This window comes from Scaptodrosophila lebanonensis, unplaced genomic scaffold (assembly GCF_003285725.1).
Source record: "Scaptodrosophila lebanonensis strain 11010-0011.00,11010-0021.00 unplaced genomic scaffold, SlebRS2 tig00000092-arrow-pilon, whole genome shotgun sequence".
Lineage (NCBI taxonomy): Eukaryota > Metazoa > Arthropoda > Insecta > Diptera > Drosophilidae > Scaptodrosophila > Scaptodrosophila lebanonensis.
The window spans coordinates 1,465,831-1,487,985 of NW_022060566.1; the positions used below are offsets into that span (position 1 = coordinate 1,465,831).

The 22,155-nt window shown below is 41.6% G+C and overlaps 4 protein-coding genes across 5 annotated transcripts in view; 3 read left to right on the forward strand and 1 right to left on the reverse strand.

Annotated features, from left to right (window-relative positions):
• Positions 1-12,597, forward strand: part of LOC115627111 (zinc finger CCCH domain-containing protein 13) — a 72,509-nt gene extending 59,912 nt beyond the window's left edge. The window contains exons 1-5 of one of the 2 annotated variants that reach the window (XM_030522676.1): positions 602-726; positions 6,500-6,849; positions 7,764-7,990; positions 9,291-9,958; positions 10,024-12,597. In XM_030522676.1, coding sequence (XP_030378536.1) covers positions 6,655-6,849; positions 7,764-7,990; positions 9,291-9,958; positions 10,024-12,116 — 3,183 coding nt within the window. In that variant the 5' untranslated portion in view covers positions 602-726; positions 6,500-6,654 and the 3' untranslated portion in view covers positions 12,117-12,597. Of the gene's footprint in view, positions 1-601; positions 727-6,499; positions 6,850-7,763; positions 7,991-9,290; positions 9,959-10,023 lie in introns of those variants that run through there. The other variant, XM_030522677.1, reaches the window with a different exon arrangement.
• Positions 12,598-13,256: 659 nt separating this feature from the next.
• On the forward strand, positions 13,257-15,591 carry LOC115627238 (U4/U6.U5 tri-snRNP-associated protein 2). Its single transcript, XM_030522861.1, has 4 exons — positions 13,257-13,380; positions 13,438-13,512; positions 13,577-14,729; positions 15,073-15,591. Exons 1-4 carry the CDS (start codon positions 13,365-13,367, stop codon positions 15,323-15,325), a joined length of 1,497 nt encoding a protein of 498 aa, XP_030378721.1. The 5' UTR covers positions 13,257-13,364; the 3' UTR covers positions 15,326-15,591.
• Positions 15,592-16,684: 1,093 nt separating this feature from the next.
• LOC115627132 lies at positions 16,685-17,397 on the forward strand. Its single transcript, XM_030522705.1, has 2 exons — positions 16,685-16,854; positions 16,949-17,397. Exons 1-2 carry the CDS (start codon positions 16,714-16,716, stop codon positions 17,372-17,374), a joined length of 567 nt encoding a protein of 188 aa, XP_030378565.1. The 5' UTR covers positions 16,685-16,713; the 3' UTR covers positions 17,375-17,397.
• Positions 17,398-17,599: 202 nt separating this feature from the next.
• LOC115627131 lies at positions 17,600-19,747 on the reverse strand. The gene has a single exon (XM_030522704.1). The coding sequence runs from the start codon at positions 19,593-19,595 to the stop codon at positions 18,282-18,284; it is 1,314 nt and encodes a 437-aa protein (XP_030378564.1). The 5' UTR covers positions 19,596-19,747; the 3' UTR covers positions 17,600-18,281.
• Positions 19,748-22,155: the final 2,408 nt, after the last annotated feature.

Genomic DNA, 22,155 nt, shown 5'->3' on the forward strand with positions numbered 1-22,155 from the left:
ATTAATTTAATTTAAATACAAATTTAATTTAGTTTATTTAAGAATTATTAATTTTTTTACATACCTACGTATCCAATTCTTTTTAGCTGTAATCGAATTAAGATAACACTCGACAGATTATTTGCCTGACTGACCGTAGCTTAAGCCTAACAGCAATTTAACTTTCAAAAACAAAAAGTGTTGAACATCTTTGAATTCAGCAACGTTTATTGAGCGTTGCTTGGAAGTTTCAATAAGAAAAAAAATATAGAAGCCAGTGCCACAAATTTCGTTAGAGGCCAGCTCTACTGTAGTCTTGTAGCCAACCACTGCCACTACCACAGAGCCCGGCCACAAGCTGAAAGAGTCGCGCGGCGCGGCAAGTGCGACTTGACTTTCTTCGCGGCGGCACAGCAACAACAAAAACAACAACAATAACCAACAAGCCGCCACAGCCAAACAAGTCAACCACCAACGTCAGACGTGGACGTCGCTTCGTCGCTTCGTCGCTCTGTCGTGGTCGTCGTTGTCGTTCGGTTTTGGTTTTTGGGCCGCTCGCGCCGACGCTCACAGCTTGGGCTCGAGACTCGACTCGAGTCAGTCTATAAGAGGCGTTCGAAGCGTAGAGACGTGTGTGCGTTCTGTAAGCGGCGTGCGCGATGTTTAGAAGACAACAACAACAACAATAGAAACGACAACAACAAAATAGCAGGGTGCAATCGAACCAAGAAGAGTGTTGGAGTAGAGGTAGAGTCAAGACCAAGACGAGTCGAGTCGACTTCGCTCTTCAACGATTTTTTTCCCCTCCCCCCATTTTTTTTGTATTTTATTTTTTTCTACATACAAGTGAAGGTGTGTTGTGTTTGAGTTTGAAGAGTTGAAGAGTTTGCCGCACACAATTACCGTTAATCAAATAAGTTTTGTAGAAACTTAAACGCTCCACTTTTCCGTATATTGGTGCGCAGTGGTCTCTCTCTCTCTCTCTCTCTATCTATCTATCTGTGTTACTGTCTATGTGTGTGTGCGTGTAATGCGCTAAACAGTTCATTGATCGAGTTCAACTTAAATGGAGCAAACCAGAGCTAAACAATACTCGGACAACACAACAGCAACAACAACAACAGCAGCAGATATCAAATAAAAGCGCAGTGCAAGTGCCACCAATAAGTACACACACACACACACAGACACACTGGATACACTGTGTGTGTGTACGTGCCTGTTACCAATTGGTTTCATTTAAGCCATCGCCATCGCCATCGCTCTTCATTTTCTTCTGCCCATGGCAAATGCGCTTAACCCATTTTATGCCATTTGGCATAATACGGCGATACCGAAAAATGGTTGTCGTGCGTGATGTGCAAAATAAAATCCAATAATGTGCCAACAAGAGTCAACAACAAAAATATACGCGTACAACAACAACAACAATAATGATAATGATAATAATAACAATAATAATATAATCATCAAATAGCGCACCAACAGCTACCCAACTAGCCAGCCAGAAAGATTCCCCAATTGGCTACAGCAACAAAAACAACAACAACAACAACAACAACAACAAGTGCTTGAATCAAACATAGCATAGAAATGATCTGCGTTCTTAGTAATACTACTTAGTTGGAAAAAAAACATTCACAGACTCTAAATAAGTAACCAGTTTCCCACAGAATATTAATCAATGAATATTTTCTTTAATCTTGGCTTTTAAACATACATAGTTATCTTCTCTAATTAAAGAGATCTTAGATATCTGGAATTTACTCAATTTATAACGAAACATGAATTCTTAGCAAGTTGCAACTTTTCACTAATTCAAAAACTTAAAAAAAAACAACCTCATTTGTTTAAAAAATACATGAATACTTTAACTTTATAACAGATTATTAATTTTGAACGAATTAAAGCTGTTTAACATATGTTTCATAATTTAAAGAGATCTGGTATATACCATATTTGTTTTTCATATTTTATATAAATTAAATATATTAACGAAATATTAATTCTTGGCGAGTTAAAACTTTTCACTATTTCAAAAACTTTCAAAACTTACGCAATTCTTTTAAAATTATTCAAATATTTTAATACTTTACAAGTATAACAGATTATAAATTAAAGCTTTTAAACATTTCTTTTACAATTTGAAGACATCTGGAATTTACACGATTTTTTCATATTTTGAATAAATTAAATATAATAACGAAGTATCAATTCTTAGCGAGTTTGCGAGTTTCCCTAATTCTAAATCTAAATAGAATCCCGAACGAGCTGAAATTTATTTAAAACAAAATTCTTCCTCTGATTAAAAGACTTTATTCCTAAACGAATTTAAGCCAATGTGAAACTTTGGATTGACTCCCTAAAACATCTTAGTAGATTAACTTATGGTTTTTTTTTAGATAAAAATATACTATTATATAATTCTTTATACCTTAAAGTAAGAACTACTAAGGTAGCTTTGTTGTTTCTAGCTAGCAGTATTTAAACATTATTGACTTAATACTATGTTTTTTAAGAATAATTGGAGTTAAGGGCGAGGGATATGATTGAATCTATGGTTAAAGAGGAATGAGCAAGATGTGAGAATTTGGTGTATATTAGATCGATATAGTGTGTATTGGTTGGGTTTGTGGGTCCAAGTCTGAGTTTTGTGTATTGTACTTATATTGTTAGACAGAGTTTGCTTTCTGTTTTGTTTGTTTAAATAAACATAAACGGCTAAGAGTTTATTACAAACTATTGATCCAAAACAACTGGCGGTTTAAATCGAAAGCATGTCTCCTGAGTTATTGCAGCTTCCTATTGGGATCACTCAATTATTTTTTTAAGAATGTGCTTCTTTAGAATTTTCAAACATATGTACATTGACACTACAAATCATTTAGTGATAATAATGGATTCTCAGATGTGTTAACTTTCAATTGAAAACATTTTTGTGTTTTGCCATAAATTCTTTATATCAACACTATCTTCAGTTAACTAACACAGCAAGAACTATATGCGTAATTATGTTTCCATGATATGGCTGTTATTGGGAACACCTTTGAAATGTTTTCTAAAATGAAATGATACCCAACTCATCATCTGAGCGATATAATGTTGTTTCTTAATAAATCGTAGTAAGAGGTTTATCTCAAATATTGTTCAACCATATCGTAGCCATTAAGTAGCACCCTTGGCGATGCTAAACAGAATACCTTTGGCATTTTAGATTTAGAAAAGCCTCCCCATAGGGCCAACACATAATTAACATTTCAACTAACTGTTCTCTAATGATATCTTATCAGCTATGCGAGATTATTTCTATATGGGTACGGGTGTCACGAGATGAAACAAACAAGATACTAGTTTGGATGAGAAAAAGCATTGTGACACGCTGTTCGTGCAATTTCGGAAAACAATAACAATACGAGATTAGCGGCATCCATCAACTTTTCGTCTATTCACACGTGTACTCGTATTGCCAAAAATACTGGAACTCGTATCAAACTTTATTATTCACTATTTTATCAGATCGTGTGTACGTGAGAAAAGTGGAAGTTCTGTCGTTTCAAATATTTGCCGAATTGCCTTTTTTTCGCTTTAGAAAACAGCAGCCACTCTAGATAATCCGACAAATGCCTTGAGTCGACTTCTACAAAAAAAAAAAATAAATATATATAAACAATATAAAAATAGCGTTCAGGCTGAGAAAAGAAATGTACAGAAGTAATATGCTTATATACATATATGCCTGTGGTTAGATTTTGAACAGCAAAAATATTTAGAATATTTTTATAGTAGTGTCTCCCAACTTTGTTCCTTCTTTTTTGATTAAATTGCCCGATTTTCTAGTGTCATTTCAATATATGTAGGGATAGTAGGATAGGACTTGAAAAAGGTATGCAAGTTTTCCGATCCATTAAATAGAATGTAGTTTTATCTTATATTATAAGTGAATCAACTGAATCATACAAGTATATACATAAATGAATCAAATGTTTTAAATATTTTTAATTTTTCATTTCTGAATTTTCTGTTCTCACTTAACAGATGGTTGAGGAAAAAGAAATCCACCCTTTATGCGTTATAATTCCTAAAATATTGATTTCAAATGTAAGATGCAGCTCTGAAAAAAGTCCGATCGATTTATTTGTGAGATAATTTGTGTTAAGCGCAGATGCTTCCATTAGGAAACAAATTCAGTATATTTTACAATCAAAAAAAAAACATAATGGATAGAGTTTATATCTGATCAAACGAAAGCTCGGTGTTTTTATGAAAGAGAAATTATGAAGCTATCGTAGAAATGGCAAAAAGTCTTTTATCAAAACGACACAAATCTAATCTTAATCGAAAAACCCAATTCTCATTAAATTAAATTTGAAAATATGGTACAAATAAAACGAATTCAGTTTAGAAATATATATTTTAGCATAAAATAGGTGTGCGGAGAGCGGATGTAATTGTTAAACTTGGCTAAGCAGTTTCAAAAATTACGACGGTTTTGGAACAAACACTAATGAGGGGGGAATGAGGAGGTGCTTCAAGAAAAAAAAAAAAAAAACACAAACTTGTCCTTACACGGACTTGTGGGAATAAAGTATGTATATCAAGTTTGGGTTCTTTAGCTCTTCTACTTTCCAAGATCTTGGCATTCATACAGACGGACAAACGAACGAACGGACTTGTTGTACTGCTGAAGTATACTACTTGTACACACCTGGATAGAATAATAGGTGTATTTTTTCAGAAAAGCTTGTCTTTCATATGTATTTGAATTTTTCTCAAAAATTCAATTAGTTTTCAAAATAAACATTCAGCTACAAAACAAATAATAAATTGCTTTACCAATTATTAAAAATAAACTAGCATGTGGTTAATTCATAAAATACAAATATTTCGGCTGGACACAATAATAGGTGTGTCAAAAAAAAATTGTTTTTAAATATTTAAATTTTGTTATTTTTGGTCCCGTACTGTACTGAATTGATTAGAGGGCACTGAATACTCTGAATATCCGCCAATATTTTTATGGTCTCTTCGATTCCTGCAGACATAAAGGCTACCAACTTCTGTCAAGTCTTTACAGGAAGTTATACCAATATTTTCCCATAAAACCTACAAATTCAATGGCAGATCAATGGGATGGTCTGATATACCTTTTTATTAAAGGTAGAATTAATATCTTAATATCTTGTTTAATGAAGCTGTTTTATTTTTGCGAAAGAACTCTTGTTTTTTTGTTAAACTTTTATTGGCATTTTGTGTTATTTTTAACGAAATTGTTTTAATTCCTTTTGAGGTTAATAATTTCGTTTGTTTAGCAGGTTTTTTCTTCTTCTTGCACGTATCTTTTTGTTATTATCTTTTTGCTCGTTAATACTCGTATTGTTGTCTTGCTTGTTTGTTCTTGTTGTTGTTGTTGTTGTCGCTGCTTTTGTGTCATATGTAAATTTTTAAAGCACATACTATAGTGTGTTGGGGCCATATAGCGTTGATATATTGACATATCTCTCTCTCTATGTGTGTGTGTGTGTGTGTATTTATTTGTCAATTTGTCTCTTTTGCGTTTCGTTGTTTTTCTTTTTATTGTAAAAATAGCGATGGCTTTTTCTTCTTTTTTTTAATAACTGAAAAAACGAGATTCTTTTTGCCTACGCGCGCCGCACAACAAGTTGTACAAGATCATAGATTATAGGCATTATTGAGAAGATATTTCACACACACACACGAATACACTCATATGCATATACATATACATACAAGTAGATGCATGTATATTGTTACCGTTGGTTTGTTGCTTTCTGGCTTTTTAGTGTGAGTTTTGTTTTCTGTTTTCCTATTCCGTCTCAAGTTATCAAACCAAGACTGGAAATTCTCGAAGCTTTATGACACACCACCACCTACCTCCCTCATCCATTGGATATCTGGTTGTCTGGTGGTTGGCGGTTGGCGGTTGGCGGTTTGGTGCATTTGGGCAATTATGGTTTTATGGTATGGCCCGATCATAAATTCGTTTAGCACTCGGTGCCCGTTAGGTGGCGAACCGGTGCTTTCCGATTGCCCCACACAGGCCCCACACAAATGCTGCACCTTTGCGAGCACCACCTAGGCAGAGATCCCATTTGCATACGAAAGAACACTCGATTTTTGAATGTGTATAGCCCCCAGTCCTAATAGAATAATCAATAAATACTGCCTCGTATAATGCTCCCCCAAACGGATTATATTAAGCCTCAAGCACAAGCAATGTGAAAAATTCGTGCTTTCCATTACTTATACTACTGACTATATTATTATATTTCTTATTTCATTATTCCTATATACTATATACGCCAAAAAACAATAAGAAGTGCTCATACAAGTATATTACTTTTTCTATCGAATTTCAACTTTTTCACAATGGAGTGCTCCTAGAGAAATAGTTCCCTAGCCACTCCAATTCCCATGTATATGGTATATCTATTGTATATTTATTATGGCCCAGTTTTTTATTCAGAAATTCCTAATAAGATCCTAACATTTTCCATTGCAGATGCGCGACATCAACTGCTGAGTACGGATTCCTAGAAGAGAGTCTTACCCCACACATCTAGTGTATTAATACTTTAGTTTTGTTTAAAGTGCTTGAGCACATCACACACACTCCTATATAAGTACTTTGAAGTCAGGGTTCGTGGCCGCCGCAAGATGGCGCTACGTTTGCGTCGTGATGTGCAGAAGGCCTCCTACTATGTGTGGTTCCTGGGAGCCGAGGAGGCCAAAGGTCTGCGAGGCGCACGCGTCATTAACTCAGTGCTGCCCTATTTGGTGGACAGATCACGTGGCCAGGAGCCCCTGAAAGTGACGCTACAGGTTTCGCACAAAGGCATTAAAATCGTCCAGGTAAGAAATAAAATAAAGCTAACTGATAAATGCAACCGAACGATTTTGAAATATTCGATCTATAACAGTTAGTTCAAATAGCATACAAATTTGGTAGGATATTGAAATACGTAGAGCTTGAGGAGCTCTTGAAACTGTGGGTGAATATTTAAAAAATAATTTTCAAAAGATTCTTTCCAATGAAAAATCCAAGTCAGAATATACTTGGCATATCAATATTTTTGATCAAAGCTATTGGCGCAATCGATCTCGTGACAAATCCCATTAGATCAATAGGCAGATTCAATAGTTAGGAATGAATATTATTCATTCAGGTTTCAGTTAACCAAACCTTAAACTAAATGGATCGCAAGTCTGAACCCACAATCAGAGCACAGGGTAGAACTGAGCGAGACATCCGTGAAGGCAAAATTGTCGTGAAGTTCGTGAAATCGCTACAATTCTTAAAGTCTGTTAATTGTTACAAATATAGAAAATATCGCTATGTGACTGCCAATTTTTATACCCAGCTATACGTATGTACATTCAGGATCAGTATATCATCAACATGTTCATTCGTTCGTACATCTGTCCATCCGTATGAGCACCGAGAGCTAAAAAACCATAATAGCTAGTGACACGAAATTTTGTATTTAGACTTGTTTTGTCAGAGCAAGTTTAATGTGATTTATTTGCATTGCTGGATCAAATTAGTCTTAGCTGGATAGCTTTTTTGTTTAGAAAGATATCTTAAACAAATTTGTTATTTATGAGTTTTGGGTAATGTGTCAAGATATTCGGAAGGTCCTCAAGAATCGGTAAGCTATAGGAATAAACAGTGCAAGAAGTTTCGTACTTAGAAGGTTTTTTTTTTATAAAATTCTAGAATTCCCTCTACAATTAACATGAAATGCGTAATTCCCAATTGATTTCAGGGCTCGTCAAAGCATTTAATACCACACAGTGCCATAACCAGCTCCGTGCAAACCGACGATATTGTAGCCTGCGTCCTGCTGCTCTACAATCCGGCGACCAAGTGTCCGCTCCATGTGCACGCCTATCGTTGCGACTCGGAGACAACGGCCGAGGCGTTGCATCTGCAACTACAGATCTTAATCAATAGGCCCGACAATCAGAAGCGTTTCGAAGAGCTGGAGACCAGGTCAGTATACGGTTATACTTACTATATGTACTCGTACACTCGTAAGTCTATATGTGTATGTATATATGTGGATGTTTATGTAATGTTGTGAAATAAACGGCAATACGGTTTTGCATATGGGCATCGTAAAGCAAAACTTTACTGCCTGCTGATAAAGCGGCGAAGTTCGCACCACTCGCGAGCCACTTATGCAATGAAATGCAGTTCGCTGGTACTCGCAGTGGTTGGTGGCTTGTTGACTTGTTGGCATGTTGGCTTTTTGGCAGCGGCTGCTTGCAGTGCACTGGCATTTACCGCAATTTTTAATTAATTACGCCGGCAACATTGTGCATCAGAAAGCAGGAAACAGTCGCTGGCACCGCTGCTGACTCGCCACTTAACGACGACGACCACTTTGGGCACCCCATTAGCTGACTAGCTTGCACTTTCTTGTTGCTGCCACTGATAATGATGATGAGGCTACTACTGATGCCAGTTTCAGTCGCACTCGCACTCGCAGTCCCAGTCCCAGTCCCAGTAATTGCCTGCACAGCTTGGCATTCCCACGCGGGCCGTACTGCGGGCGCCAGTCGAGGCTGACATTAAAGAAGAACTAGTTCTGTTCGCCCACACCCACGCCAGCCAACCCAGCCAGCTAACCAGCAGTTCCAGTGTTCCAAATGTCAGTCAGAGCCAAGCCGTGGGGGCCAAATGTGAAGGGCCTTCAATGCGATCGCGTGAGGCACTGATAAAAATTGTTCTGAATGCGAGTGTTGCTCGTAAATTCCAAACAATCATGCTCGTATAATCGTTAATCACCAAAAGTGATGTTCTCCACACGACCCTTATTGCTTCCGTAATGCCAGTAGTCTCATTATGTTTAGAGTAAGCAAAGAAAGACAACAACCAACAACTCTTCCGCCACTTTGAAAGGATCAAATAGCTTTTGGAAGATCCCATAACTTCCGGATTCGAATATTCTTAATATAAAGCGATCTCTACCATTGTGAGAGATCTTCCCTAAACAGCCATTAAGAAAACGCAATACAATTGTGACAGGATGCTCTTAAAAAAGTTGTTCGATGTTCTAAGGTGCATCCCCAGTCTACGAAGAAAGACTTCACGACATACTCAATTTTGTCTAGCTGTAGCTTAACCTACTATAGCCTTTTCGACTGTTTCTAATCTCCATAAATATGATAAATCTAGCATTTCATTGAATACTTAATTCGATGCAATTTAAGTAGAGTAACCCAAGTCCCCCTTTTAGACTCCTAACTCTCCATCTTAAGTATGGACTAATGCCAATTCATTTTTACAGACTCGGCATTTTACCGCCATTGCCAGCCACGGGTCACAGCAACAGCTCCAAGTCAGGGCACGAATCGACATCCAAGTCTGCATCGACGGCTGCATCAGCGTCGCATCATCAGTCATCACAGTCTCACTCGGCTTATCCACATCATCAGGGATCGCAGTCACAGCGCCGTCACGAGACCTCGCCGAAGCGTTTTAGCTCCTCGCTGGGCAGCGATACGGGCAACAGCACCCGCGAATCCGAGTGCAGTGAGGAGCATGTGGGTGGTGGCGGTACTGGAGGTGTCTCTGGCTCTCCAGTGTCTCGCTCACCCCCACATGGCAAACACCATCCACAGCAACCGCTGACGGCTCAACAGAATAGCGATCTATTTGATTCTCTGGCCGCCGAACTGCGTGCCAAGTTGAATGGCAATGGGCCGCCTCTGTTGTTGCCGCCGCGTGACTATGACACCGTGCATCGCTCCAAGGGTAATCTAACGGCCATTGAACTGCGACGCTGCCGCAACGCCCTGATTGTAGGCGGTGCATTGCCCGCCAAGGGTGTGGGCGCTCCTGCGCCAACCACAGCAGCTGTCGCCAATGGCAAACAAGTGTCCTCGCGTGGCTCTTCGGGCATCGGCTCCGATTTGGCGCCCAGTCCAGAGCGACAGGAGCTTAACAGTTCCAGTGGTAAGTGACACACTCGTTTAAGCCCTAACCCTTCTAAACTGTCGCTTCTTTCCTCTCCTTCGTAGATGACGAACATTGGTCTAACGAGGCGGACAATTCGGTCATTGCACTGAAGCCGTCACAAATCGCCCTGGAGCGATCCAATCCGATTATACCGCATCATCCACAGCTGAATCGCAAGAGCGCTATGCAGCCGGAGGACAGCTATCTGAGGGATTTGCCCGCCAAGCCCTACATGCCGCGCCAGACGGAACGCGAGCGCGAACGGGAGAGAGAGAGGGAACGAGAGCGAGAGCGGGCTAAAACGCCAGCATCAAGCAAATCTTGGTCACGGGAGGATGAAATCAAGCCAGTAATTATGCGTCCAGCTGACTACGATGCCAAGTTCAATCGCGTCATGCAGTTGGAGCAGCATCAACAGCCTCCACCATTGCCACGGCATCAGTCCAAGCATGAGCCGCCAGTGGCACCCAAGTTACGCGACACAGAAAAATACAATGAGATCAATCGCTTGCTGAATAAGAAGCTCTCCGCTGGTCATGAGAAGGAGCGTGATTTGGAGCGAGAGCGGGATATAGAACGTGTACGCGAGCGAGCTCGGGACTCGCCCGAGCAATACAAGCGAAGCCACAACCCGGCTAGCAAGCAGCGATCGCTGCACGATGATGAACTGGACGACTTCGATGACTCGGATCCAGCCAGCGATCAGCAGCTTCATGGGCCATCTTCGATTGGCTACCGCAAGGAGAATCTGACCGACAAGCAAAAGTTCTTGGAATACACTTCAAAGAAGCAACAGCAATTAAAGTCCTACGCGGCCGAGGAGACACAACGCTATGGCGGCAGTCGACATCGCTATGCAGATCCCGCAGACCTTCCCTTTGAGCAGCCGACCTCTCTCAACCCAGCTACCAACGTAGCTCACAATAAATACGCGGCCATGCATCGCAGTGGACTACAACATTCGCCGCAGCGATCAGATCTTGGACAACGCACCACAGAGCGCCATCACGAGCGTAGGGACAGGGAGAGGGAGCGCGACAGGGAGAGGGAGAGAGAGAGGGATGTAGATGAGGCACCACCAGTGCGTCGACACTCACGCGAACGCAATCCATATCGTGAGGCCGAGAGTCTGCCATACATTCAGAGCATGGAGAAGATGATGAAGTCATCGGCCCTGCGCTACAGTGCCGACGTACCCGATGTGCGCAAGCCGCCAAGCAGCAATTCGGCACGTCGTGACCCTGACTATGTGCGTGAGTACGCACCCTCTGGTGAACGAGGAGGAAGTGCTGGTGGTGCTGGTGTCCCGTCACAGGTATCGCCACGCGACCGCTTCCACGATGCAAAGGACAAATTTCGCGCACTGGAGACACGCAACGGCAGTCGTTTCGATCTAGCCGATGAACATGACAGCAATGGTGGTGGTGGTGGGCGTGGCTCGTCACGTCGTCGCCGTGGCTCCGTAGAGCCAGCTCCTAGCTATGACCAATGGAGTGATGAAGATGCGCGTCTAGAGGAAACAGATCGCAGTCTACGCGACCCAATGATCAATCGCTCACGCACACGCTCTAGAGATGTGTGGGAACAGGAGCCGACACGAGAGCTGCGTGATCGTGAATACGTACGCAGCAAGCAGCAGTCACAACATGAGGTGCGCCGTGAACACTCGAGAGATCCGTATCGTCATGATACAGGCGCTTCCTCATCGTCTGGCTACAGTCAGCGTGAGAGAGAACGTGAGCGCGAGAGAGAGCGCGAACGGGAGAGAGAACGTGAACGGGAGCGTGAGCGTGAACGCGAGCGAGAACGTGAACGAGAGCGAGAACGTGAGCGGGAAAGGGAGCGAGAGCGTGACAGCCATAGTCGCCACCAGATACGAGCGCCATCGCGTGAGTACTTGAGCTCACGTCGTGACTACACGCCACCACCCATGGCTGTGGAAACAGCGAGTGCTTCACGCAGCGCTCACGACAAGTCCCGACAGGAAGTGTATCCGCCAACGCCTACACCAAGTAACGGAGGCAGCGGAAATGGTGGGCCAGCCCCCTCCAAACAATTGGCCAACATGCCCAAGGGCTATCGCCACAGCTATGTAGAACCGGTGTTCGCTCGTTCCGGCGGTCGTGTGGGTCTCGCCGCAGTCAATCCTTATTAGAGGAAGGCGAACAGAAGCCGAAACTCGTAATCGTGCAACGAAACTAATCGAATTGAAATCTAGGCAATACGCATATCCAATATGACTATATATACTCAATAATCCACTGCTGTACATTACACGCACCCACACACAAGCACACAAACACACACACACACACACATATCGCCCACTTTAGGAACTCGAACTTGACAATTTGGAACCCAAACCCATCCGTATCCATGCGCCTCAGGGGCGACACAAAGTGCCGCCTGCGCTTGTAATTATGTGCCTTCTTAATATGTTTTATATATATAAATATATATATCTCTATATGTATGAATTATACCCTAGTTATATGTATGTATGTATATGTATATGTTATATAGCTAAAGAGAACAAATTGGACGACTATATAAATATATATATGTACGTACACATATGTATGTATGTACGAAAATGTTTTTTTTTTCGCTAGTTTTAGGTTGCGCGGTTGGTTGGTATATCTTTTTTTTCAAACAAATATTTTATACTGCATATAATATACTCGTACATACATATAGTATAGAGCTGATGTATCTATTGTTATAAAATTTGATATTTGCATTAATAAAGCGCTATTAAAAATAATGACTAATTTTTCTATAAATATACAATAACAATATTCGTATTATACTTTCTGGTTGGCCGACAGGAGCAATATCTTTTATAATATGCCGGTTTCATGACAGTCTGAAGTTTGTGGAAAAAAGCAAGAGTTATTGCTTGCTCGGGATAAAATGCGTCTTTAATTCAAATTAAATCGGCTATCGAAAAACAAGTTTTTAGTTCTTATTGGTATACCAAAATATAAGTGAAACCAAATTGGGGGTAAATATCTCTAATTTTAGAATTACTGCAAAAAAAAAACCATTGTGGATTGAACCGATCCCCGGAGTAGATCTGTGCCTACCTTTCGGGCTGCCTCACGACACCGTCGTCACAACATGATCTTGTATTCCCCAGCTCATCGCTTATGCGACTATCCAGCTTGGAAATGAACTGAATTTTCAAATTTTTCATCTACCTTTTCAAACATCCACTGAGAACTAATGAAACACCCTGTTTTTTGTCGATGTGCTTATCGATGATATTTGGACAGTTAGTTTCCGTCCTTCCCAACACTTATCGGTTTTGGTCCGATATCGATAAGAGGCCGGCAATGAATTGTTGTTAAATGGGTGATTTGGTGCAAATAATAATTGTTAGTTGACACAAATCTTATTCAATATGACAGAAATTCCAGGTAATATGAAAAGGGCGCACTATTCGCGGTTAATTAAAGCTCTATTTCTCTGATTAGCTAAGCGCGCCAAGCTGGAGGGCCAAAGGCTGACATCGTCGATACAGGCCCATAAAGCGCTTTTGGAAGATGATGGCAAGTATTAAGCACATTCAACATTATAATTGAGTAATTGTTTTGCTTATTTGTTTGTATGTAGAAACACCCTCGGTCTTTAATCCCAAGTATCGCGTCTGTCCCTATCTGGACACGATTAATCGCAATCTACTGGATTTCGATTTTGAGAAATTGTGCTCCATTTCGTTGACGCGCATCAACGTTTACGCCTGCCTCGTGTGTGGCAAATATTTTCAGGGGCGTGGCACCAACACACACGCCTATACACACTCGGTGGGCGAGGCACATCATGTATTCCTCAATCTGCATACGCTGCGATTCTATTGTCTGCCGGACAACTACGAAATTATCGACTCCTCGCTGGACGACATCAAGTATGTGCTGAATCCGACATTTACGAAACAGGAGATCAGCAAACTGGATCTAGTCGAGCCAAAGCATTCGCGCACAGTGGATGGCGTTCTCTATTTGCCCGGCGTCGTCGGACTGAACAACATCAAGGCCAATGATTATTGTAATGTGGTGCTGCATGCGCTCTCCCATGTGGGACCACTGCGAGATTACTTTCTACGCGAACAGAACTATGCGCACATTAGGCGGCCGCCGGGCGACTCCATGTTCACGTTGGTGCAGCGCTTTGGCGAGCTGATGCGAAAAATGTGGAATCCGCGCAATTTCAAGGCGCATGTCTCACCACACGAAATGCTGCAGGCGGTAGTGCTGTGGTCCAGCAAACGTTTCCAGATCACCGAGCAGGGTGATCCCATTGATTTTCTCTCGTGGTTTCTAAATACACTGCATCGTGCCCTTAAGGGTAACAAGAAACCGGACTCCTCGATACTGTACAAGATTTTCCTCGGCGAAATGAGAATTTATACGAGAAAAATACCACCAGTGGAGCTGGATGACACACAGAAGCAACAACTGCTGGCCACCGATGAGTACAAGGATCAGATAGAGCACACGAACTTTATATACTTGACCTGTGACCTACCGCCACCGCCGCTCTTCACCGATGAGTTCCGAGAGAACATCATACCGCAGGTGAATCTCTATCAGCTGCTGGGCAAGTTCAATGGCTCGGCGGAGAAGGAGTACAAGACGTATAAGGACAATTTTATGAAGCGCTTTGAAATCACGCGCCTGCCACAGTTCATCATTTTGTATATCAAGCGCTTCACCAAGAACACATTCTTTCTCGAAAAGAATCCCACCATCGTCAACTTTCCCATTAAGTGAGTAGAGTGATGAAGATAAACATTTAACTAGCTATCGTGTAGTCTCTACAAGTAAAATCTAGAGAAATCAAGAGTTATATTCCGTTCAAATTTTGTGGAACCGCTCCAAATTTTTCGACAATAGTGTTAACTTAAGAATTAGAGAATTCATTTGAACTTAGACAGATGGTTTCATGATGGAACTTGACAAAAGGCTCCTTTAAATATATGGACTATTTCATAATATTGCAATATAAGTAGTTCTTAGAGTTATTAGCTTTCATTTATGATCTGTTTTTCATGCTGGGTCTAACTAGATATCCTGTTTTAAATCTGTATCTGTTTCTCCCCTATTTCGCAGAAACGTGGACTTTGGCGATATTCTGGGTATGAGGCAACGCGATAAAGGAGTTAAGGATACCAAATACAATCTGGTAGCCAATATTGTGCACGACGGCGATCCTAAGAAGGGCACCTATCGCGCCCACATTCTGCACAAGGCGAACGGTCAATGGTATGAGATGCAGGACCTGCATGTCACCAAAATTCTGCCACAGATGATCACTCTGACTGAGTCCTACATACAAATCTACGAGCGCAGCATGGAGCAGTAGCGGACACATATAGTCTTAGAATCCCAATTTGTTTCTTAACTCAATACTGAACAATTATGTTGAATTGTGTATTAGAATTTTTCTACTTTTTTGGCAAACATTCTTCTAGTCTTAAGTGTTTTTTTTTAAACGTCATATATAATTTGTATAACGTAGCCACATTAAAGTCTAGAGCCAAAACAGAGGATGCTTATTCTACGCTATGTACTTATTAAATAAGTGTAATATGTACGAACATACATATATATATGTGTATCGGCGATACTACAATCTATAGGAATATAATTAGACATTCAATTATTAAATTTTTGATCAAGCCTTTATGTTTGAATGTATGTCCCTCATATATGTCCAAACTTTTTGCCCCATTGGTGTGAAATTAAAGCAAGCAGGCAGTTTCCCAGTTCTGTAGTCGTTAAAATTATATGAAGAGTATTTTCTTGGATCTACAACTCTACTAATACGTTTGAATGTATGATCCTCAAAGATGCCTGAACTCTTCGCCCAATTGATGTGAAATGAAAGCAGGCCGACTCCCAGTTCCGAAGTAGATTTTTATAAATGGAGCGGGAAAAGATTTCAATGTGTTGTCAATCTCTAAAACGTCTTGGTTTCTATAAAAGGTTAGATATGTATATGTCGACCCGGAATAATGTGCCACTCCTATATCAACAACAACTTCAATATCTTATAAATCCCAAGCATTTAAGATGAAATTATGGGTGAGCCGCCGTAGTGCCACATAAATTTTAGATTATTTTTCCATAAACATCGGGGGTATGGCACAGGGTCACTAAAATATTAGACACACGAATTACTTATTTATTAATCAGACAATTGCAGTATTCTAAATTTTTCAACGCGTTCTTATAGCGATATTTTCAATTCTTTCAATTCCATGTCGACAAAAATAGAGTACCCCTTAGCAGGGTGCTGATATATTATTGTTCAACCACCCGTTCACAGAGTTCTCTTGAACATAAAAGCTGGGAAGTACATGCTTTTCCAAGTCGTTCTAAGCATACCCTTTCAAAAGGTACTCAAGAGTTGAACTTAAACAGCAGGAGGAACAAACCAGTTGATTGGTAGAGTGGAAGCTATACATATATGTATGTATGTACTTTTGGAACTATTAAGCCTAAGAGAGCTCGATCCAGTAATTAAAGAAACTAAATCCATCAAAAATGATGCCCCAATATTGTGTGAAAGGGAATGCAAGTTTCGACGCCCGATTATCGAATTGGGCCTGCCGGCGCATGCGTTGCTTGGAAACAAAGAAGTCGGCGAGCACGGGGCCACTGGGGGCCTTCAAACTTGACTGTCAAAAATCGATGAATGTGGGTGAAAGCCACATCGTCAGTCAGTTAGTTTATTTGCCAGCATCAGACATGGCGGAGGATAGTTACGAATACGAGCGCATGAGGGCCGAGCTTCTTGGTATAGAGCCGCCGGACAAGGCGGAGTTCGAACGGGCCAGAAGTGCGCGTCTGGAGGCGGAGCAGGCCGAGCTGGATGCTGCCGAGGCAGCGGTAAGAATCGACTGAGACTGAGGGGAAATATATTTGCAAGCCAATTATACTCGAACTATGTACATTATATCGGAAATAATCAATCTTTGTGCAGATACTGGAGAAGCAGGACGAGTCGTTGCGCTGGAGTGGCGGCAAAGTGGACGAACTGAGCAGCATTTTGTCGTCGACGCAACAGAAACTGAATCGCTTCAAGCAAACGGCCTGCGGCAGTCTGAGCAACATTTTCAGTCGCGGCTCCGTCGACATCCAGGAGGGGTCTGAGCTGACGGCCAGTACGTCCCAAGCGGCTGCCAGCGCTGTTCAGCCCGCTGCTGAACCGGAGACAAATCATGAGGAGCTGCTGCCAGGCGAGATCCAGCCGGCGATTCCCACGGAGAAGATACGAGCGGCCAAGGCAGAGGCGCACAGAAAGGTCACCTCGCAGCTGGACAAACTGGATGCGATCATTAATAAAACGGACAACGCCCATATCGCCATGACTGAGCAGGTCAACCAGATGAAGCGGATGGCCAAGTGAGTGGCCCCCAACTGTAAGGGAAATAACATAACAGTGCTTCGAATAATTTTCAGTAGATTTAATCGAGAAAAACAAAACACATTCATCATACAACAGTTTCATATTCTGCGTTCAAAAGAAATGAAACTTAAAACTACATTTTTCACTAAACTCTTCTTCATTTTGTATTCTCGTTTGTTGTTTGTCTAAGAAAGCCAAAAAAATAAGATTTCAAGTGGCTACTGGAAGTTACAAGGAAATTCATACTTCAAGAAAAATCTTATGATTACCGAATTGGAATTACAAATGTGTGAGTTTTTTTCTTTTTTGAGAAGTATTCGAATAATTGGTGAAAGGCACTTTGAAGTGCTTCGAAGACACGGGCGTGAGATCGTCCTTTTCAATCACAAGCAGGCAGTCTTCTTCTCTACAACTATAATTAATCAGATGTGCTTACATATATACAAACATATAGTCTATATACATATATATATACACACACTGTTTAACTCAATACTTGTTGCAATCGTTAATGGCACTAATGCATGGAATTTGCAATTTAACATGCGAATTAAATCAATGCAGTGCATATTTAGATTTTGAAAAATATTTAAAAAACAAAAATATATAAGAACATATGTCCAAACAATGAAATGAACAGATTTTCAATCTCCATCTTACAACTAATCAAAAAAGAAACAATAAAAATAATCAAACAAAAACAAATCTTAAAACACATACATAATATAAAGATTCAAACAAATCTTGAAACTTTTTCGCGTTTCACGCAGGTCTCACAAAAAAAAAGGCAACAAAAGACTTCAAGCCAGGACGGTTTTTAAGACTACAACTAAAACAATTCTAACGCATGTCTGTGTCCAATTTTCCACTACTAACTAAATTATTAAATTAAGGAGAGGCAGGAATTTCAGCACTTTGCCTTTGCCGTCTCATCCGAATCCGAATGCTCATCATCGCACTCCGCATCATCGTTGCTGGCCAGATTGCGGGCAGCAGGCGGCGGCGTCGGGGGGTTGGCAAGTGATAGCTGCTCGAGCTTCTGTGCGATCATGTGATTGGTGGCCATTAGCTGTTCCTCCTCCTCATTCTCATAGACAAAATATGTGAGCAACATTTTCTCCTCCCATGTGTTGTAGCGCCACGCGCGCGGCACCTCCTCCATGTGCTTCTCAAAGCGCCCGACGAGCGCCATAAACATGACGTGCGATATCTCCAGCTTGGGCACATTCATCTGAGACTTCCACAGTGCCAGCTGTTCGTCGTACTCGTTCACAACCTTAAAGTAGAGCTTGCAAGCGCGATAGCCACGTAGATCGGGATTATCTGGCGAATTGCGACGCAAGATGCGCAACTCGGGATCAAGCACAAGCACCTCCATATAGCGTCGCTCATTATTGGGCAACGCACACCATAGCAACGCCTTGCCGGAGATGAGGCACAGCTGCGGCATCATTGGACGCCAGAGGCAGTACAGCATGCGCAGCATAAATTGTGTGAGCGAATCGTGCTGAAACAGGGACTGCGGCTGTGCCTCCTTCGAGTTATTACGCCAGTGCAGAGCATCGGCCCACAAATGGGCCGCCGACCCTTGCAATATGAGATGACCAAGCATGCGCAAGCATCGGGCACAGTAGATATGAATGCCGTGGAAATTAACGCGTTTCTGCAAGCCTCGTAACTCCACCACAACATAGTTGAGCCCATAGAAGAGGTCTGTCGACGCTGGCACCAGCGACGACTTCGGAACTGGTCCCACGGGCAAGTGGCAATAGAATTCGGCCGGTTCGATGATGCCGGTGGGAAATTCACGCAAACGCTTGTATGTGGTTGCAGTCACAAGCTCCGCCGAACAATTGTTGCAGTGCAATGTTATGGGAAATGCGTCCTCGATGAATCGTAGCATCAGTGGCTTTACCGAAACGTGCACCGACTGCTTGTCAAGGCCATCCAAGTCGATGTGATTGTAGTTAAAGCGGAAACTAATGTACTGCTCAGATACTATAAATGTGGATATACCATGGATGTCCATGCCAAAAGCGTTATAGTGTATAATTAGGTGCTCCTCCTTGGTGCCATCTTCCCTCGTCTCATAGACCTTTACGCTATGTTCTTTAAGGATGATACGCGTTTCATTGTTAGGAATGTTTTGTGCGAAGCGCAGTACGGCGGAGCCGCTGTGCAAATTTGGTCGCAGCTCAATTATAACGCCGGCCAGTGGCATTTTGGCGATGATATGAATAATACAAAAAATTACAAAAAACTTTGACGCTTCGAAATTGCGCGGAAAGAATGCAAACAGGCGGCGTGCATTGTTAGTGGCAAGAAAAACGTTTTGCCACACTGGTCTTGTACAACACTAAATGTTTTGGTGATACCATCTGATGCTTAACAGTATCGATAGGGGGCGGCTGTGCTGCCAACTGCTTAAGTGGAAAACGAATTGGCATCGCTCTCTCAATTACATGGAATGGTAGAAAATGGAAGAAGAGAAATAGATTGCAAGCAGCAAAAGCGAGTAGACGACGAAGACGAACGCGAACGCGAATTTTGTGATGGATAAATGTATAAAAAAATTTAATAGAAAAACAAAAGCCCCCAAAATGAAATAGAGAAGATATAAACTGTGTGTGGTAGTGAATATGAAAAGGCAACAACAAAACGTAACTAAAGCTTTATATTGCATCGAAAATATGTATGAAACAAATTAAAAATTGAAATCGTTGCGTTGGTGGTGGTGGTGGTGCAAGCAAAATATTTCGAAACGGGAAAACAAAAAGGTTTTTTTTCGACGTTTTCTTTAACGCATTTCGTGCGCACACACATACACTAGCGCACACACACACACATATACTTACATACATATGCGCGCAGCCGTCGTCGTTGATACAAATATACCCTGTAGAACTGACTGTGGCGGTTAACCTCTTGATAAACAGAATTGTACATGTATGTATGTGCAGGGGAAAGTCGCTATTGCTACACTACTTCAAACATGCTAATTACCAAGGCGCCAATTGTTCTCTTCACATAAAAATGACTGATTTGCCCCCCTTGTGTGTAAAATATGCATTATAAATAGATTGCTCGGGCACTAGTGGTAACTGATTGTTGTAGTCGAGGAATTCTCCGTTCCATGCTCCACAGGGTACACACAACATACATACATACATATACACAAAGGCAGCGCGCAGTGAAAATCATCAACGAAGAAACTTACAAACAAACATGCATACAAACGCACGCACATCTATACACACACATACGCAATATACACGAAAAGTGTTGTTGATATTTAATGTGGTGCCTGTCGTTGTTGTTGTTGTTTTTTTTCTTATGTTATTGGTGTGTCGTGAGCGCTAGCGTGAGCGACTGCGTGAGCGTGCCACTCGATTTGTCAGTCGTCCGTCTGGCCAAGTGTTCAAGCGAGATAGAGAGCGCGCGTGAGACATAAAAAAGCAGCAGGATAAAAAGGAGCGGGACCGAAGATGTGGCAAAGCAGAAAAGTGAAAAAATAATTAAAGGTTCCTAAAGGGAACAGAAACTGAGCGAGCAGCTGGTGCTGCAACAACACAATAATAATAATAACAACAACAACATTAACACAGACAGACAAACAGGCAAAGGCATCGACCACAAACTGAACGTCGCAGCTGCAGCCGCTGTCGACGTCTACATCCACGTCGCAGTCACTGCTCTGCTGCACACGCATTCATTCTATAAAGCAAGCAACCAAAAAGCAACAACAGTTACCTAGAGCGTGTGAACGAAGCACAGGCAACAACAATATAAGAAACAACAGCAAGCTCAGTCAACTAGTGAACTTGCAATTTTTATTTTGTATTTCTGCCAAAAGTACTAACAAGCAAGTATAAGAACAGCAGCGACGGCAGCGTCAGAGTCAATTTTGTTGCTGTGGGGGGTAAAAAGACATAGACACACCAATTCTAGTGCTTGATTATTTGTTGTTCTTGTTATTGTTGTGGTTTGTTGTTGATCCCCTGCCAACAACAGCAACAACAACCATTCTACTTACGTGCGTTACATGTCGGTCAGCTTTTGTTCATGTTTTTTGTTTTCAATTTTTTAGTGGCGCCCCGAACTCCATCGTCAGCGTCGCAGTCAGCGTCGTTTAGTAACACAAGCAACAGCAACAACATCATTTGTAAATAGTTTTAAAACAAATAAATCTACAATAACAGTAACAACAAGAAGTGCGCAGCCTGACCGCTTCAACACATAATAAAAAAAGGAAAAACCATCAAGAATAAAAAAAAAAACAAAAAAAAACGCTCATAACTTCGCCTTTTACACGAAAACTTGAGCAGCTAGAAAAAAGAAACAAACAAAAAAATCATAAATTATCCATCCAAAAAACAAGAAAAAATAACAACAGCAGCCATTGAAGGAATCAGATAATTCACGAAGAAGAAGAATAAGCGTCTGTCGTCGATTCTCGCGCCCCACAAACAAGAGGAATCAAACACACAATCACGTTCACACGCTCGCACGCACTCATCGCAAACATCGAGTGGAGAAGTGAGCGACCCCCGCTCTTCTTCTTCGCTTAAACTGCACATCCTACTCCCCAGCAGCCGAAAAAGACAAACCTCACAGCCTCACACTGGCGAATCGCAACAGCAGCAACAACAATAGAGGCGACGCAGCAGGTGGCGGTGGTGCAGCGGCAGCAGCGGCGGCGGTAGCTGCGGCTGCAAACCGCAACAACAACAGCAACAATAATGCAGCCGCCGCTGGCGGAGCAGCTGCAGGAGCAGGAGGCG